This window comes from Trachemys scripta, chromosome 18 (assembly GCF_013100865.1).
Source record: "Trachemys scripta elegans isolate TJP31775 chromosome 18, CAS_Tse_1.0, whole genome shotgun sequence".
Lineage (NCBI taxonomy): Eukaryota > Metazoa > Chordata > Testudines > Emydidae > Trachemys > Trachemys scripta.
Genome location: NC_048315.1, coordinates 10,512,381 through 10,527,300, shown reverse-complemented (window position 1 = coordinate 10,527,300; position 14,920 = coordinate 10,512,381). Strand labels below are relative to the sequence as shown.

General features: G+C 45.4%; 1 protein-coding gene across 2 annotated transcripts in view; it reads right to left on the bottom strand.

The window, feature by feature from the left end:
• RAP1GAP2 (RAP1 GTPase activating protein 2) overlaps positions 1-14,920 on the bottom strand; it is a 224,923-nt gene continuing 210,003 nt past the window's right edge. For both annotated transcript variants that reach the window (XM_034752610.1, XM_034752611.1), the window contains 8 exons: positions 10,359-10,496; positions 9,003-9,121; positions 7,747-7,860; positions 6,968-7,085; positions 5,155-5,281; positions 2,513-2,589; positions 1,348-1,386; positions 1-115 (listed from right to left, as the gene is read on the bottom strand). In XM_034752610.1, coding sequence (XP_034608501.1) covers positions 1,378-1,386; positions 2,513-2,589; positions 5,155-5,281; positions 6,968-7,085; positions 7,747-7,860; positions 9,003-9,121; positions 10,359-10,496 — 702 coding nt within the window. In that variant the 3' untranslated portion in view covers positions 1-115; positions 1,348-1,377. The remainder of the gene's footprint in view (positions 116-1,347; positions 1,387-2,512; positions 2,590-5,154; positions 5,282-6,967; positions 7,086-7,746; positions 7,861-9,002; positions 9,122-10,358; positions 10,497-14,920) is intronic.

The window sequence follows — 14,920 nt, the reverse complement described above, 5'->3', positions numbered from 1 at the left end:
GGTACAGCTGAATATCTCACAATGCAGCGTGGCAGTTGCTGTTAGTGTAGCTAATACGGTTTCCCATTTGATGTTGGAAGAGAAGAATTTTTCCCTTTGTTAGAACAGAAATAAACTGCAAAAAAAGGCAAACAGAATAAAAACTTCAGAGATTGCTAAAGGAGAAAATTCTCAAGAAAGGGTCAGTGACAGTATGAATAAGACGTGCCACTTTCAGAGTTTTGCAGCTATGCGGATGTAAAAACTTTCACCTCCAATTAAAGGTATGGTCTGACCCAAAGCCAATTGGAATCTTTCAGTTGAGGTCAGTGGGCTTTGACTCAGGCCCATATTACTTGTGGAAGGTAGTGATTGCTCTTAACATGGAAGGCCAGATTTTTCACAGGTGCTGAGCCACTCCAGCTCCCTCTGAAGCCACAGAAGAGTTAGGGTTAGCAGTGCTGCAAGCCCTAAGTATTGAAAACTCATGAGTCAGCACACACAAAGCAGGAGATTGGCTTAAAAACTGCCCAATTTAAAAAAATTATACATTTTGGGATACTTCTGGGGTTTGAGGCTGTTCACCACAACTATGAGGGCTAGAAACTTTTTAATGGAATGAAAGCTGAGGTTTTTGTGAAATAACAGGACTCCAAGAGCTGGGGCCTTAAGAAAAGCCACAACTGTCACAAGGCCTGCAATAAAAACATTGGCCTTGCAAGCTTCCCTGTGCAGCTCATCAGTATATTTCAACCTTGACTTGGAGGGGGCCACCTGTAAGCCGGAAGAATATCCAGACTCAAACCTCTGCACTTCTCTGATGAAACAGTTGTTGCCAGTTCTGATGGAGGCATTTTCTGCTGCGGCCAATGTCTATTTAGAACTAGACTGAGACCCCCGACCCCCAGGTTATTACAGCCATTAGTTGAAAAACTGCTCAGGGTTGCAAAACAGTTCCCATTACAATTCCATGTTTTAAATGCTTGTAAAACATACCTGACGAGCTGAATAGTTCCATGCCTGAGCTCTGCCCAAATATTTTTTTGAATTTTTTTTTTTTGGGCAGGGGGGATGTTTGAGCAACTTATTCAGCCTGTTTTTTTCCAGTTATGAGCATGAACAAAACGTATCCTTATTCTCACTGTAAAAATTCTAACCACTCCTTTAAAAAAACAATGCAACAGCTAAAACTGTGGACCTTGCCACAGTGAGCTCTATTAGCCTGCCGAACAATCGCTCCAAAAGAGAATGATGGAAATCCCACTGGGGTCTGAAATCTGTGCTAGGATAGAACCCAAAGACATGTGCTATAATTGCATTGGCAGGGGAATGGACCAATCATCTTAGAGCATATTACAAAGCACTTACCTTTTACAAGTTCATGTTGTCTGTTGCCTGCTAGTGACTCTATATAAAAGAAAAAAAAAAAGCAGAACACGGATTTTTTTTCATACAAATAAAGGGACAGCTGTGTGTAAAAAGCTTTTTACCCTGCACCTCCTGTATTTCTTAACTTGAGCTACAATTGTCCCCAACGGGCCTCCAGAACAGGCCGGTGGGAAGGTCAGAAATGAGATTCACAATCGCTAGAATCAGAATGGGTGAAAAAAATAACAGCAAAAATGCTGATGAAATTATTACAAAGGTAACTTCAGCATCACAATTTTGAAGCATTTGGACCAGCTTTAACAGGCGGATGTCGCCCAGGGACTGGCCATCAACAGACCCTCTGCTTCTCCCAATCCCTTTCTCTGCCCTCCCCTTTCCATAAAAGCAACCATTTTGCACAACTGAGCCACCTGACCCTAGAAGAAAACCAAGAAGCCCATTTGGGAATGCCGTGCTTTGGTGACTGTCGTCAGCATTTCCCGGGCTGGGGTGTGGCAATTAACACTGGCATGTATGATGCTACCTCTGGGAACCCATTGTAAGAGACTGTTAACATGTGCTAGGAGCACATGTAATTTAGTGTGAGGGGGCCAGGGGAGATGTGTGTGTATATGAGACCCCGTATCTTTTGTTATGGGGCTTACACACGGAACCATGCTCATGCCTCGGCCTCAGACGGGAACTTCTCCCCTCAGGTTCTGTTCTGGAGCAACCAGCGAGTTGCCCACTCTGTAGTTTGGTGGTGGTCGCATGGTCTTCCCTCTCTGTATGCTCCTTTTCTTGTGGGCTACTGTGAGATATCCTTAGACATAGGGCTGCATTCTCTGGTCTGCTAGAGTCACATTGTGCTATGGGAACGCTCCACTGCCTCCTGCACTAGCTGTCCCTCCTACACCTGGCGTGAAGGAGCGTGTCAAGGTATCCCTGGGCATTGAACTGCTGTACCTCATTCTCCACAGGCATAAAGTGGTTTACAGAAGTTAGAGTAGGACCCCCACTTGCCTGCTGCTGAGGATCAGGGCGCTGCAATTGGCTCCCAGTGGCTGCTATTCTCTAGCCAAGCACAGTTCGGCCATAGTGGCCAGTTGGAGCTGTAACGCGTTCAGTGTGCGAGACCCTGCTGGTTACACTAACAGATACGTACCGTGCTGGGACTGGCATGGCTAAGCTTATCGAAGCGAAACTTTAGATTGGACCTCGGAGAGTTTCTGCTCTTTATATCTGTCAGGAAACAAACCACCAAAAAAAAAATCAATAAACCAGTATTTGGTGAAGCTATAATCTTGACTGCACCTCGACCAGCCCAACCAGCCAGTCAGTTGAATGGATTCCCATTGGTTTTATCAATTATTTCATTCGTTTTTTCTAAAGGTTGGGTAAAACTTCCCCATTAAGTAATCATCTTGACTGGAGTAAATTGGTGCTTAATTATATCCCATAATATTTCTGAGAAATGTCACTGAAAAGACTAATAAATGACCGATCTAGGAAATGCATGGCAGGGGTTTCAGTTTGCTAAAGGGACAAATATGAAATACCAATTTTGAACAGAGAGAATGGCTGCTTTAATGTTGACAAAAGTAACTGGGCGTATGATGGGCACGTGGGTAAAGCTAAAGTTTCCCTCAGATTTTCCACTTCATCCTTCTTTTACAGCTGTTCCCTGTTACCAGTTACTAATTTGTGAACGGTTAAACTGAGATGGCTGTTTAGCCAAGAGCTAATACTCTTAACTCATAACTTCCCATTATGCATTTTGCACTTGTATCATTTCCTCCCACACTCTTTATGGGGAATGAAATTTAAAACAGTGGTAGATCTATGTGTGAGGAGAATATGACGCTGAAGTCCCGAACTTCTTGCCTGCACACACAAAATCTTCCAGAACAGAATGGTATTAGTGTCATTATTTTAATGAATTAACAAAGGTTCCCATTCTGTCACCCTTATAGTGAGTAGTGCCTTATTTTTGCTAGCGGTTCTATTGAAATGAATGGAACTAGTAGCAGAGTGAGCTTCAGCTCAACGTAAGCCTGACAGAATCATGCCGAAAGGAAACTTCTTAGTTCCTGGTTATGTTCTGAATCACAGCATTTTCCATGGAGCCAGTGATCTCATATGTAGGTTTCCAAGACTACTCTAGTTGCCAGGCCATTGAGAAGGAAACAAACCAACAACAAACAGCCACCGCTACGCTTTAGTTATAAGAGAGAAATAGATTCCCTGTGCAGAATATAAACATAAAAAATACAAAGTCTGCTAAACGGATACCCTGGTGACCAGGACGTGTCTGCAAGATACCTTTCAAGCCAAGATTTTAGGAAGAAGTTAGCATTTCATTCACTTTCCGAGGCTGCTTCCGCACAGGCCAACGAGGGTATGCCGACACTTCAGGTGGGAGAGAGCCTCCCACCCCGGGGCTTGGGCTGGTACGCTAAAAACAGCCATATGGACATTGCAACTTGGGCTCTCAAACCGAAGGGAATGGATGGGTTTGTCCACACTGCTGTTTTTAGCACTCTAGCTCAATCTCCACTAGTGTGACTCTACCTGGGCCGGGAGGGGCTCTCCCACCTGCAGTGGAGACATATCCTGAAATATAATCGTTGATAGCGCCGTCAGGCTTCGATGGATCAGAATGAGTCATTCTATCTAACTAATTTTTAAGGGACTGATTCAAAGCCCATTGGAGCCAATGGGACTTGAGCACAAGTCTAAATTCTTTACTGAATATGTATAGGATTACTTATGCGCTTACAGTCAAGCTCTTGGTAAAGTGCATCTGCTGAACTGGGAGGGCCTGAAGAGACAACCATAAAAAGGTGCCTATTGACTTCAATAGATTTTGGTTTGGGCCCCTTGGGCCCCATTCTGTAATCCTTAGGCATGCTGAGAGAGTCAAGCTAGCTGTTTCCATTTATTGACTTCAATGGGACTGTTTTCTAATGTGATTAAGGGTTGCCAAATCAAGCCCTCAGTAAGGGTCCAATTCTGCAACCCTCACACATCAAGTAGTACTTATTCATGTGAATTGGCCCATTGATTTCAGCTGGATTTTCGTATGAGCAGCCGTTGAAGAATAGGGCTCTCGGTAACAGTGACTGGCGATAAAATATTCACTGGAGATTAATGGCTGGCTGGGGAGGGGGTGGGGGGAGCGGCTGAAGTAATTTGGCTCATTGTTTTGTGGGTTATGTTTCAATGCACTGCCAGCAGCGCTATCACAGAGCTCCAACTAGGGCAGATTTTTCTTCACAGAAGAAACAATTTCCCAGTGCTGCCAGGGCCTTGGGAAACAAAAGGCAACAGATGTTGGGGAGACCAGTGGCGGCCTTTGCTGGGTTTCAAAAGAATGGACAGGCCTGTGCCAGTCTGTTCCTCCATGCCAATGGTGAATGGATTGTGATGTTTCTGTGGGGTCCAATGGCAACCTGTTTGCCATCTCCTGTGGGACAATTTTTATCCAGAGACCAAAGAAGCCCCAAAACAAACCCTACCAAAACATCCTCCACTGCACACACTTCTCCCTCTGGGGAGAGGATCAGAGAATAAACACCACCTGATGGATGTGTAGTCATGTTGCTTAATGCACTACTGGTACTCAGGCACTATGGTGAAAGGGCAGCATAAGAACCTTATTAGAAGAAGATTAAAGCGGAGCCAGATACTTGGGTTTCGTTCCATGGGAGGTGCTTAGTGAATTGACCTTCCTAGAGATATTTGTACATTTGCCCAACAGATACAAGTGTCTGTCCCGTTCCCGCGCTGCCACCCCATCCTACACACCTGTGGGACTCCTGCTCATGATCACCGGTGTAGCAGCAGCTGCCATGCTCGAATTCTCGTTGCTGGGAGAAGAGCCGTAGAAAAACACGTCCTGTTTGAAAGGCGAGGCTGTGGATGGCTGGCTGCCCTGTAGGCAGAGATTGAGCAAAGACCTTTTTATGGAGAACTTTCGTCAGTGGTGTTCTATTTCTGTCGCACTGCATCTGTGCTCGGCAGAGCTCCAGTCCGAGAGCCCAGGTGGGAAGAGCAAGGTTCTTGGGAAAGGTGGTATTGATGGAGCAAAGCCTGCTGGGGCTTAGACTTGCACAGCAATGTCCCCGCAGGCTGCAGTCAGGACTTTTGCACACCCTAGATTCAGTTCCCCTCTTGTGTATGTATATCAAGTGTGAAGTCAGTGGGGAGAGGCCAAACCAACGCAAGTGAGATCAAATTCTGGCCCAATCCTGCAGCCTGAATTCCCTGGAGCAGTCCCATTAACCTCAGTGTCAGGAAGGGCTGTAGGATTTGTTTTGTTTTTAATCAGTCTAATGCAGGGGTGGCCAACCTGTGGCTCCGGAGCCAAATGCAGCTTTCAGAAGTTATTATGCGACTCCTTGTATAGGCACCGACTCCGGGGCTGGAGCTACAGGCACCAACTTTCCAATGTCCCGGGGGAGGGGGGGGTGCTCACTGCTCGACCCCTGGCTCTGCCACAGGCCCTGCCCCCACTCCATCCCTTCCCACCCCCTCCCCTGAGCCTATAGGGCCCTCGCTCCTCCCCCTGAGCCTTCTGCACGCCACGAAACAGCTGATCAGGAAGTGCGGGGAGGGAGCGGGAGGCGCTGATCGAAGGGGCTGCGGGTGGGTGGGAGGCGCGCAGGGGGGAGCTGCTGCCGTATTACTGTGGCTCTTTGGCAATGTACATTGGTAAATTCTGGCTCCTTCTCAGGCACTGGTTGGCCACCCCTGGTCTAATGAATGGAATCTTGTAAGCTCCTTTGAAAACATAAAGGAACAGCTGAGTCATATGACAGAACACAGACTATTACCACCATGCAGCCACAGATGCTGCCTCATCATGGCAGCAAGGACTGGGCACCTGCAGGAATGATCCGAGTCAGGCGACTCGGATCATCATATTCGTGGCCCTGCCACAAGTTCACCATGTGACATCTGAAAAATCACTTCCCTCCCCTGTGCCTCAGTTCACCCGTCAGTAACGTGAAGGGAATGATACTTCTAGGCACTTCGCTACCGGGGCGACGAGCACAATGTAAAGACGAAGGGAGGGAGAAGAGCCACAGATACAGCTTGATTAGATTTCCACTGTCAATGTCATTACCAGCAAGATGTCTAGTTCTGGCTGCACCCTGCGATCAGTCGAAGTGCATGCTGCCGGGGTTCACTAGCCTAGTACCCAAACGAGCTCATCTCAGTCTACCCAGGTGTGTCTACACTAGCCGCAGTCACACCCCATGACTGCAGTGTAGACTTCCCCTGAGTTGGGCCTCATCGTTTTACTGCACTGGCGACCAGTGGACTCTCTCCTGAAGTTAGGGTGAGAACTGCTATAGAATTTTTAGTTAATTGAGAGGATGGAAACTCATTAAAAACAGTGATGGCTAAAGATAAATAAAAGCCCTGCAGTAAGATCCATGACATGAGGCTGTTTAGATAAATGTACAACTAGGTATCGCTATTATGGGTCTAATTCTGAACGCAGACCAGTGTAAATCAGGTGTAACTCAATTGGAGTCAATGGACTTAGACAAGCAGAAGCAGGATCACAAGCAGGCCCTATTGTATACAAGTGTGGTGGTATTTCAGTGCCTACCACGCTGTCGTATTCTTCCAAGGTTTCGCTCTCCCCTGCCGTGCTGCCGAAGCTGCTGGTACTTGATGAAGAGCGTGAGATGTTTGATCTTCCATTCTCTTTCAATTTAATAAATGGCCTAGCAAGCGAACAAGAAGAAAACAGATGATTACAGCACAGACAGCTTCAAGCTTAAGGCTAGTGGGCGATGTTTATCCTTGATTCATTTCCTTGACTGCAATGGAATTACAGCCGGGATTAGTTTGGCCTGCTTTATAGTTTTAAATCTATACATAATCATTAAAAAAAACCCATGAAGTTAAGTGACTTAGTGTATAAGACTAACAGAAACAAATGGCCCATGTTAATTCCCTAAATGCTAACCAGAACACTAAATATTTCTATTGATTTCTCTTCTGTTTTCCACAGATTCCTACTAGCCTCACCTTTTAGATATTCTGCAGTAACAGTCCTAGACAATGCTTTTATTGCAATGCTGTGGTGTTTTGGACAATATCTGCAAAATACTGGTTGTTGGTTATTTTTTTAGTAAGAGAGTTCATGAGAGAATTATAGGTATTTTCACACAAGCAAGGGAGATGCCTGCTTTGGTTGTTTTTTCCTCAATACCAAATCTTATTTAAAGAAAGATACAATGGTAGGTTTGCTGTAAGTGAGTCATATAATAACTTCACTTTCCTCCCGTTTGGTTGTCTGCAGGCTCCTTACTGAACTGCACTGATATGAACTCCAGCATTAAGGAGCAGTATGCTGTGCCGACTCCAGCCTTTTCTCTTTACCTTTCTTTGTTGGGGCATATTTCAGGAGAGCTAGGGTTAGATGAGGTTTCTGATTTCATGTCTTGAGAAGAATGTCCCCCGTCTGGTGTCTTCTGTGTTCCTGAGACACTGTCACTGAGGGGCAAAGAACAGATTGGGCGGATTATACAAGAGACAAGAAACAGTTGGCCAAACTCTGCTCCCTATTAGGCAATGTAAATCCAGAGCAACAATTGCTGATTCAGGACCAGTGCCTGACATGAAACCCACTTATAAGGGATCCTGGCACCCGACTTGTGGCAGAGGAGATGTTGGCTATCTTGCTTAGAAAAGGACAACAGTATGCAACGTCTCTAGCATCAAACAATAGTTTCTATAGTGCTGGCCAAACTGATGCATGGTTTAGGTGGGTGGAGGAGTGTCCTCTTCAAACGAGGGGTCTGCTGGCAGGAGCCCCAGGTTACAACCCCTCAAAAACTTTGGGGAAGTTCGGATCCTAACCTAAACTTTGGGTCTGGACCTTCTTTCCAGAATGGGCCAAGTCAGCATCTTAGATCCAAACCCTCTTGAACTTTGCATAAGTTCTGATCAAAATCTGGCCCACCTGAGTCTCTGTGTTCTATAGTGCAAATAGAATCATATTAAAAAACCTGACCCTAGCTTTAATCAGGCCAGCTCTGTGCTTGGATTCATTCTATTCTAAGCCCATCTGTGTACAGTGCTTGTCATATCACTCACTCTGACACAGAGACCAGTGTAGATTTACAGCCTAAATACCCTTTTTAAGCAAGAGCATTCATGTCACTTCCCCCTCTTCTGGAATCGCTCGAGCAAGTTTTTGTTTGTTTGTTTGTTTTTTCTACTTTTAGCCAAACTTCGACATCTCACCTTTAATCAGATGAACAACAGTAACGTTGCTTTTAGAGCTAGCAAGGTGTGGAGATTCATGGGGAAGGCAGGAAGCCCTTGAGATCTTAGGCCTTGTCTTGACTAGGAAAAAAGGTCAGGGATGACGTTGTGGCAGCCAACATCTGTTAGCTACCACAACTTCATCCATGACTTTGCCCCTCCTGTAGGCAAAGATGAACACTTAGCTCGATGTGGTCAACCAATGAGGGGAGCCTAGGGTCAGCCCCAATCACCTAACATGAGTTAAAAAGTGTCTATGCTAAGGGCAAAGTCATGGTGGGGTTACATGATAACAAGCATGTTCTCTTTTCCTAGTCAAGACAAGGCCTCAGACAAAACAATTACTACTGCTGCACTTTAGTGCTTACCATCTCGTCCTGCTTTCTGATTGGCTTTCTGATCCAGTGTGCAGACGGGGAAACAACCCCGACCGTCGCTTAATAGGACTCCTTGACTGGTTCTTGGCTGTTGCTGCAGCTACAGGTGGCTGAAAAACAAAACGTTCCAATTTCAACTAAAACAAAAATATTCCTCTCCGGGATCTTCCTCTGGCCATAGCCAAGAAGGAAATTACTCCGGACACTTATTTCCAGCTGTGCATTTTTCCCTCAGCGTGAAGATCTACGACATATTTCATGCCAGTCCCAAAACAGATTAAAACATCTGGGAAGACAATCTGAAAATTATAATTCCCCCAAAGGCAATGGAATAAAATTTGGCCCAAAACAAGCAAAGCATTTCAATCTGCCATACAGATCCCGTCCTCGTCCTCATCCTTATTACGCACAACTGGCTAGAAAAATTGACACATGATGTCTTACACCAGCCTTGCAAACCAAGTTCACATTTATTAATACACCTTTTCTAGGAATATTTCTGCCTACAGAGTTTTAGGGAGATGTATAGTTTGGATAACCAAAGATTGAAAGAGCATAGGATAGCCCAAGGATAAAGGATTTGAATCATATAGAAGGGAAAGGAGTTGTTTAGGGTCATTCAAGGGGTATAACAAAGACTAATCAGGTGACAGAAAAGGAAAATTAGGTCTGAATAAGGAGAAAAAATCCTAACGAGGATGGGCCAGACTGACAAAGATATTTAGGCATCTAAATGCATAGAGAGGTGCCTGGGGGGGGTTACTAAAGCACCTAATTCCCACTGACTATCAGTACACTATCAATGGGAGTTAGGCACCTAACATTTGTAAATCTGCACCAATAGCTATAAGATTTTGGAAGAGTCTCCCCAAGAGAGAGGTGGAAGCCCTGTCACTTGAGATATTTAAACCTGAACTGATTACAACACTAGGAAATATACATATGGTTATGGCATCACCTACAATCCCTGACAGAGACCAGGATCCCAGCGTACCAGGCGCTACACAATCATATATTAAGTAACAGTCCCTGTTCCAATGAGTTTACAATCTCATTAGACAAAATGGACAAAGGGTGGGACTGGGAGGATAAACAAAGGCACAGAGCGTTGAAGTGATTTGTCCAAGGTCATACAGTAGATTAGTGGCAGAGCCAGGGATAGTCCCCCAGGTCTCGTGTCACCCGATCCAGGCTTTATCCGCACTAGAACATACTTCCATATACTGCAAGGAACAGTACTGTGTGGGAAAGAAAGGATAGACTAAACAGTCCAATATGTCTTCTCTCACCGCTTGCTCCTCCGATCTCTCAAGACCGATTGCGTCTCAGCAGATGTGCTGTACTCACCGAGAAGGTGGTCTTTGTTACTTCACCACTGTTGTGGGTGATTCCTCCACTCAGGCTCCCTGGGATCCCTCCACTGTGATGTTTCTTCTGACTCCCGACCATGGTTTCCATTGAATGGCTGCGGACTCGAATGGCTCTCTGTAGACAAGTTAACAGGAACAGGGAACAAGCCCTTGCTATTAGACCAGAATACTATTTCCTTGCCCTAACTACCCCTTTGCATCGCCACGGGATGTTGTCAGAGTTTAGAAAATCAGAGTCAGTACCTTCTGCAACCCAGAGTTGAATTTGTGAACACAGATATCCACCCGGGAACCTGACTCTTATCCTAGGATGAAGCAGCAATACCACCACGTGACCTACAAGTGCAATTAAATTCACCAGCGTGTATCAAATGTCGACAGCGGAGTCTATGCAATGAACAGCTCACAAAGGATTAAAATTCACACAGTGTCGGCATCGTCTAAGTCCTCAAAACAGAACGTAGGTGGTCATGGGGTGGCTCTCATGAATCACCCAAAATGGCATAAAGGCCCCTCTGCACCCACAACCAACCAAAGAAATCCTTCAGGAGATGGATTGTCACTGTCACTTTCACCCACAAGCCAATTCTACTAGACAACAAGAAAAGGAAACGCAAGTTCATTAAATAGTCTTTTCTCATGTATGCCAGTGTTTCTCAACCGGTGGGTCACAACAGGCAATCGGGAGAGCGGCAAGTCATTGAGAATTGTATTACACTGTAAAGCAAAGAAAATCTCCCTCACTTCCCGCAATACCTTCCCCCCCTTCAAATAGTCTCTGTCACCCTCTCAAAACACACCCACCAAATTACATGGAGCGGGGTCACTGATACGCTTTTTTACTCTAATAAATTTCAGAGGGTCGCAGACCCTTTGACTAAGGGCTTGCTGACCTGAAAAGGTTGGAAAACACTAATATATGTTGCACCACAGTTAGCTACCTAGCACGCAGTAGAGGACACCTATCTGGCATGCCATACAGCAAACATGGCATTTGTTTTCCTCTTACTGTCTTAATGAGTTTTAGGCACACAGTTTATGGACTGAGGACACATCATTGTCTACCATGTGTCTCTGACAGGTAAGCATTGGTAGTGAGTGGGAGAGCCAGAAGTAAAACCTGAGAGTCATGGCTGATAGTCTCCTGGCAGGGAAAGAACCCAGAAATCTTGCTTCCCAGGTCCTGCTCTAACCATTAGACCACATTCCCCCTGAGAATCCTCAACAGAAACAATGACTTCTACGAGTTGGGCACTGAGGAGTCTCTGGAACTCCCACTAGGTGCGTATCTGCATTCTTAACAGTTACCATTAAAAAAACAGCCCTGGGGCCTCAGTGAAAAGGAAATATTACGATATGTGCCACTCTCTGCCGATTACTTTGATCTAGAAATACTTTAACCCCAGGGTGCTGTGCACCCAGTCACAACAGCTCATGTTAGAGTATTAAACTGGCTGATGTGACTGTTTTTTAAACCAGTAGGTGTCAGCTCAGCCTAAAGAAATGACTATCATGGTACCCCTTCCTGCAATCAAAATCAAGACAAAACATAAATCCATAATGATTGGTTTATTATGATAGATGTGTGTATATATTAGTAATACTTGAAAATCAAATTAATTATTGGAACTGACCGGTATCTTTACTGTCCATAACTAATGCTCTCCACCTACAGTATAGTCAGATAAACTGCTTCTCAATTCATGTATTGTATTGGCTCACTCAGCTTTCCCTGTCAACAAAATGTTAGCATTTCTTCCTGGCATTTATTTAGGGGTCATCAGTATTATGGCCTGGACCTTGCAAAGACTTAAACATACACAAAACTTAGCTTTGTGAGTCGTCCCGCTGACTTCTGTGGGACGACTCGCTTTAAATAACGTTAAGCTTGTGGTTAATACTCTGCAGGATTGGGGCTGGAAAAAAACAAAATCTATTGACGTGGCCTATTCTTCTCTGAATTGGTGATGGATTGCCATGCCTAACTCTCTGTGCATCAGGCTGAAAATGAGCCCACTTCATCTCAGCTAATAATGAATATTTATAACCCACAATTCCTAGAAATAAACATGTTACACTTTAAAATCCGAAGTCTGTCTGGTGCATTTTTCACACTTGCGACTAATTCTAACAGGACGGATCCCCATGTCCGACCTTGCACTCGTGCCGCTTGGCTTGTACTGAAACGGGAGGTGTGCCGCAGTGATCTGGGCCTTCAAGCAAGGTTCTGGTTCCAGCTCTGCCCTGTATCTGGCTTCCTCTCTGCTCCTGAGCCCACCCCAGGGCCTGCTGGGCGAGGACAAGGACATGAAAGCCAACCAGCGTGAAGTCAGAGCTGGCCAGAAGGGCAGGCTGTTGGTTGGCTCCCGAGCGAGAAGGTGAGCAGCCTCTGGAAAGGACCTACGCTGGGTTCGCAGGTGAGAGGGAGCCAGGGAAGGTGCCTGTGACAGGGCCTGGAAAAGCAGCCTGAAAGGTGGGCTGGCAGGAGAGCCCAGGTAGGGAGTAGCTCCTGGGGGTGGTGAGTGATGTAAACTGGTGGGGTGGGAGTGGCTGCTTCTCTACATGGACCCAAAAACTGGAGACTCAGGGAGAGGGACACACCAAAGACATTTAGGTGCCTAACTCCCATTGGAATCATCTGACTACACCTAACTCCCATGGATTTCAATAGGAGTTAGCCACGTAAATGCTTTTCTGGATTTGGGTCCAAGTTCCTTTACACCTCAGCTATGCCGCCTGGCCGTGAAGAGCTGAAACCACTGCCAGCAAAGGAACGGTTTGAAATTCTGGGCCGTATGTGAAAGGATTAATTTGCTTTAGCCAGGAAGGAGAGGACATTGGCTTTGTGGGGAGGTGCTAAAAGCACCCAGAAACCTGATCACCGACGCCACCAAACGGAGCAGTTGGAAAGCAGGCCCGGCATAGGAGGCAAATAGAAATGAACACGTGTCATTTCTTTCCACCCTCCCCACTCCCCCCAAACTACTTTATTTACCATTTCTCCTCTCATTTTATATTTACACTGGAAACACACTGTGAAGGACATAAGCTATCAGGCATATCTGCAGTGCTGTCCAGAGGTAACAAGGCAAACGCAAAATCACTCTGGCAGCTGAATTCATCACATGCACTGGGAGACCCTGAAATGCCAAAAGAGCAATACAGTCCACTTTCTTATAGGCAAAAATCTCATGTAACACGAATCTCTCAAAATCTCTTGAAATAGATGTTGTGTCTAACGAATGCGTGGTTTTAGTGATGTTCTGAATAACTTTTAGTGGGTCTACAGTAAAGTATTGCTGATTTTGGTTTGGAGAGTGAATCTAACGGACATGTAGGGTGACCAGATGTTCTGATTTTATAGGGACAGTCCCGATTTTCGGGGCTTTTTCTTATATGGGTACCCATTACCCCCCACACTCTGTCCCAATTTTTCTTACTTGCTGTCTGGTCACCCTACGGACAGCTCAGTGGTTTGAGCATTAGCCTGCCAAACCTAGGGTTGTCAGTTCAATCCTTGAGGGGGCCATTTAGGGAACTGGGGTGAAAATCTGTCTGGGGATTGGTCCTGCTTTGAGCAGGGGGTTGGACTAGATGACCTCCTGAGGTCCCTTCCTACCCTGATATTCTGTGATCTGTGTGGGAGGCAGATTACAGGGTTGCTGTGTGTATTTGACTTACGGTATTCTGCATGAGTAATAAGGTTTAGCACTTGTACAGCTCTTCACATCTAAACACAATACAATGATTATCTGATGAAACCTCACCTACACTTAGGAGCTAGGCTAGGAAGTATCATTAAAGATGGGGAAGATAAGTCTGATTCTGATTTCAGCAGTAACTTCAGTGGAGTTATGCCAGTGTAAAAATGGTGTGAAATCAGAATCCAGCACCCAGAGGGGTTGTGGCCAAAAATTTCAAAACTGTCCATTCATTTTGTGTGTCTTAATTTCTGGGTGACAGGGTGGGTGAGGTAATATCTTTTATTGGACTCACTTCTGCTGGTGAGAGTTTCAAGCTTACACAGAGCTCTTCTTCAGGTCTGGGAAAGGTATTCGGTGTCACAGTTAAATACAAGGTGGAACACCTAAATAGTTAACACATATTTCAAGGGACCATTCAAGGTGAAGTGGTCCATTAACATCTCTCCAGGTGTTAATGGACCAGTCATAGGGAGGAGAGAAGAGGAAAAAAGCACTGGGGAAAGGAGAGGAGGTTAGTGGGTTAGATTGCTGCAATAAGCCATAAATCCAATGTCTCTATTCAGTCTGTGATTTTTAGTGTCTAGTAAAGTTATGAATTGAGGCTCCCAGACTTGTCTTTTGCAGATGTTGTGCAGGTTTCCTTTGATGAGGAGGACAGAGATCAGATATAGTGCGACTGCTCTGTGAAAAGTGTTCTGGGTGCTCAACATGAGACACCAATGTGTCTGTTGGCCTGATTACGACCCCGCTTTGTATCATTTCTACATCTGGGGTAATTCTACTGCCCATGTTTGCTGGGTACGTGAAATCTGCTTCACACTTGTGTAAATCAGGC